This window comes from Sturnira hondurensis, unplaced genomic scaffold (assembly GCF_014824575.4).
Source record: "Sturnira hondurensis isolate 20B ecotype Veracruz unplaced genomic scaffold, ASM1482457v3 Scaffold0010357, whole genome shotgun sequence".
Classification (NCBI taxonomy): domain Eukaryota; kingdom Metazoa; phylum Chordata; class Mammalia; order Chiroptera; family Phyllostomidae; genus Sturnira; species Sturnira hondurensis.
In genome coordinates, this window is record NW_028082988.1 from 600 (window position 1) to 4,986 (window position 4,387).

Here is a 4,387-nt window from a genome sequence, read left to right on the forward strand (position 1 = left end):
ATATTCACTGTGGTTTTTTGCAGAAGTCTCTTCCATGGACATTTGATCCAAGTCAGGAGGAAGTGAGGATTCAGATGCAGGAGGCAGAGACCACTCCAGCGACAGAGGTGGCTGGGCGGAGTCCCAGGGCAGGTACAGTCCCAGAGGTGACAGGTGTGGGTAAGTCCAAAGTCGTGAGCAGCACATGTCCGGTCCCCAGAAAGCAGGTGAGAACTCAGGGCTCCAGGAAGAGGAAGAGGGAGGCAGAGGCTGCAGGCCCCTGGGGCCTGACTGAGATCCAGGAGAGAAGGGAGGAGACCTGGGCAGGAGTGGGGCTGGGCTGTGAGTGGGGTGAGTGTCAGACCTGGAGCCAAACCCTGGAGAAGGAGACGGACCACACAGGAGGCCAGGTCCCCGCTGCTCCTGCACACTTCTGAGGACAGAGTCCTGGACAGGACACCCTCACCAGGTGCACCATGAAATTCACAGAATGGCCCTGATTCTTGGTCCCTTGGGCTCCATTGGGAGCTGGGGGCCATGGGGGAGGCCCCTCCTGGGGGCCTGGGGACTAATCTTTCTGCCAGGAGCTCCCTTGTGTCCATCCCTGTGGTCCGTGTGGCCACCTGTGCCAGCTGTGCCCAGCCTCTGCCAGAATCCCCACCAGGATCAGCAACACCACGCCAGCCAGGCCGATGCGGACACAGTTCAACACCGTGTAATTCTGGAATGTGGGGGCTGGAAGAAGAGGACAGGGGGTCAGTGACAGGTGGGCAAGGCTGGGCCAAGCCCAGGACCTACGAGACAGGTGCTTCTCCTCCACTGGACAAGACTTGTCCCACTGAGCCCGCCCCCTGGACACTCTCCCCTGGTGACTTACAATTTTGGAAGCCTTCTCCAGTGGTTGGGGCTGTGACTTCAGGGCCTGTTCCTACAAGGAGAAAGTACCAGTGTTTGTCTCCATCACAGACGCTCCCCTCCCTGGGAGCACCCAGCCCCTGCCCTCCCCACCTCCAGGCCCCTGGGCCACACCCCCAGGCTTCACTACCAGTCGACCACAGCTCCCCAGTGCAGGGCCCAGTGCAAACTCAGACTTTCTCAGGGATCCAGGGCGAGTCTCCCCTCCAAACTCTCACATCCCCTGGCTGAACAGGCCTCTTGCAGGTGAAGATGCAAGATGTCCCTGCCTGCAGAGTGTCCACCCCTCAGGAGACAAGCAGGACCACCCCCACTGCCCATTCCCAAGCAGAGCCCCCAGAAAAGAGGCCCCAGGCTGAGGTCCCTACTTCTCTGCCCAAATGGGGCTCCAGGTGGGGGCACTGAGCTCTCCAGGGGCTCCTGTGAGGGGGCAGGAGAAGCCCTGAGCCCAGGTTCCTCCTTGGCCCGTCCCCCTCAGCCTGGCCCTGCAGCTCCCACAGCCTCCGCACCCGGCCTCTTTCTCTGCCCTTCTCAGTACAGAGGATGCCCCTGGACTCCCAGGAATGGGGACAGAGACATGTGAGCACAACACAATGGAATTCTCTGCTCAAACGTGTCTGAGAGGCAGGGCATCCCTCAGAATTTCCTGTCACTCTCCACACCTGAGGACAAAGCAGTTGGACCCTGGTCCAGAGACAAACAGGGTGAGTGGGAGCCATTACCCTTGGCCACATGGCCAGAGGGTCCTAAAGGCTAACCCTACCTATCAGGGCCACTCTGTCCCCCACAGTCCCCCAGGGCAGTGAGGGCTCATAGGTCAGGATCAACTGGACCTGCCCACGGACCCAGGGGAGTCTGACTCGAAGCCCAATGAAGAGCGAAGGGAGAGACAGTTCCAGGTTTTGAAGGAACAGTTCCTCCCTCCTCCTCACCATCCCTGAGCCGGTCACTTAGACTGACTGCAAGACCTCTCGGGAGCTGACCCCACAGACAGGAAGGACAGCATCATCCCAGAGGTCTTTGAAAAAAGCACCTTCTAGCCCTGGTCAGAGACTCCATGGACTGCATGAATTGCCCAGTGGTGGATGGACCACCCACAGGGGACACACTGCCTGGGGGCCCCACAGAGTCTGCCCAAGTGGACAAAAAAGGCTGAAAAGCATTCTGAGCGAAAGGACCAAAGGTCTCTTGAAGGGGGTCTGTCCCTGGAAGTCCACTCCCCACCCAGTCCTGCAAGACAGCTCCCAGCCCACCCCATGCTGGGGCTCAGTGTCCAGGCCACCTTGGTGTCCAGATGGGACCAGGGCTCCAGGGACCTCAGTCAGGTGTGAAGGCCAAGGGTCAGGAGTGCAGAGGGGCAGGGGAGCCACAGGGCTGGGGGTCAGCAGGAGGGCAGGGAGACGGGCACAGAGGACAGGGATGGGGACAGGGTGCAGGGACCGGGGGCAAACCTGAGGGTGGAGTGGAGACGTCCTCATCTGTCACCTTCAGCTCCAGGATCTCACTGCGCTCAGACCAGCTGCGCCCAATGCGATAGTGGCAGAAATAACGCCCAGCAGACAACTCATTCCCTGCATTGAGGTGGAATCTGGCCTCTGCCCAGTGAGCACCACACGGAGACACATTTCTCTCATCCTTATGGTCCTGTTCTCTATTCTTGTCCTCCAGACGGAATGTGTCAGCCCCAGCTGGGCCCCGGCACACGATGGTCACAGGCTGGCCCCGGCGGACCACAGGGCCCGGCTCCACCCAGATGCAGGGTTTGGGCAGGGACCCTGGGAGGGAGCACAGCAGATCTCAGGGTCCCTCAGGAGGAAGTCCCCAGATATCACAGCTCCCCGTTTTCTGAGTTCACTTCTGTGCTTTGAACAAACTTGCCCAGCTCTGCAACCACCCGCAACCAAATTCAGACCCTACCACCCTCTATTCCCCAAACACCACCCCAACAACCACTCCAAGTGACTGTGAATCCTCACAGGGATTCCTGCTCACGAGCTGGGCTTTTCTCGGGGTGACAAGGGAAGGGTCAAAGCAGACAGGGGTCCTGGGCACATCCCCCTGCTGACGGCTGCTGTCTAGGGCACAGAGACTGTGGGAGGGAGGCAGAGGGTGAGGGTGATGCATCTCGTGTGGGGACAGGAAAGCAGGCGTCAGAGATGTGGGAGTGACCTGGGCCGGGTCTGAAGGGCAGCTGGGTGACACTGTGGGGACCTAGGGGGACTGCAGAGCTCCACTGGAAGTTCGCGGGGGGGGGGGGGGGGGAGGGGGCAGGCTCCGCCCAGACCTGGTCACATTGCCCCCAGTGGGTGGGGATTCCTGTCTCCAGGGCAATCCTCTGAGCAGCACTAACCTCTGTTCCCAGTGCATTCTGTACCTTCCTTGCAGCCTGTTCCACTTCTCTTGTATTGAGGGTCCTGAAACCCCCTGTGTGCCACGTGGCTGGGGAGGGGGGAGGAGAGGGCTGTTATCCCTGAAACAGGAAGATGGCACCCAGGTCACACAAGCCTGAGAGAGGCAGACGCTGACCAAGGTTCCCCTCTCATTGCCTGGGTCAGCCCCTAGCTTATTCTTTCATCCACATCCCAGTTCCTCTCCATCTACAGAGGTGCCCCATGTGCCACTGGCCCCACAAACACCAGACTCACACACACAGTCACCTGCCTCCTTCACTGGAAGGCAGAGGGAGCAGAGAAGCAGATGAAGGGGTCGGGCAAACCCACAGCCACGCGAGGTGGGTGACAGGCAGCCCCTGTGAGTGTGAGAGTCTCAGGGCAGATGACTGACAACTGACCTCCTCTGAGGTCAGAGGGAAGGGGCACTGAGCTGAGACCTGAAGGCCAGTGTAGACTGCCAAGCCCAGTGAGAGGAGATGTCAGTCAGGGAGGGGACGGGTGAAGGGAGCAGGACATAGGGTTTGAGGAAGTGCAGGAAAGGCTGGGTCTCCCCAGATCAGCGGGTCAGACAGCGTGAGAACAGACCCCTCCAGAGGGAGAGAGAAGGGCCTGACTCTCGTCTGAGCTGAGGATGAGCCATCAGAGGACTCTAAGAAACATTAATACTTGGTCAGGAAACACAACATTAATTAAAAATTGAATTGAAAACGGTAGACTCACCCTCCTGCGTGTGGACGGCCTGGCCCAGGCAGAGCACTGGGGGAGAAGCTGTGGTGAGAAAAACGCCCAGCGCCCGCCTCCCCCCACCCCTGGGGGCTGTAGTCAGGGGCCCTGATGGAGGCAGGGCTCAGCCCCCGAGAGTCCAGCTCCCTCCTCAGCTTCACCTCTGAGCACAGCCCTTTTTCTGGCTCTGAGTTTCAGTGAAGCCCCAGTCCCCTCTCCCAAATGGGTCCTCAGTCTAAACCTGTCTCCACTCCCAGGTACTCACTTCTAGGACTCAAACTTCAATGGTCAGACTTGGGTTGGGGCCAGAGCTGAGGGGCCAGACCACCAGGAGGGACCATGAGTCTCCTGGGCTGTAGTCTGGACTCAAAAGAGAT

The 4,387-nt window shown here is 59.7% G+C and overlaps 1 protein-coding gene across 1 annotated transcript; it reads right to left on the minus strand.

The window, feature by feature from the left end:
* Positions 1–450: 450 nt before the first annotated feature.
* LOC118995694 (leukocyte-associated immunoglobulin-like receptor 2) lies at positions 451–4,043 on the minus strand (the record flags this gene model as incomplete). Its single annotated transcript, XM_037058812.1, has 5 exons — positions 451–714; positions 857–907; positions 2,346–2,669; positions 3,269–3,364; positions 4,008–4,043. Coding segments are annotated over 5 exons (674 nt in total), but the record flags the coding sequence as incomplete, so codon positions are not given.
* Positions 4,044–4,387: the final 344 nt, after the last annotated feature.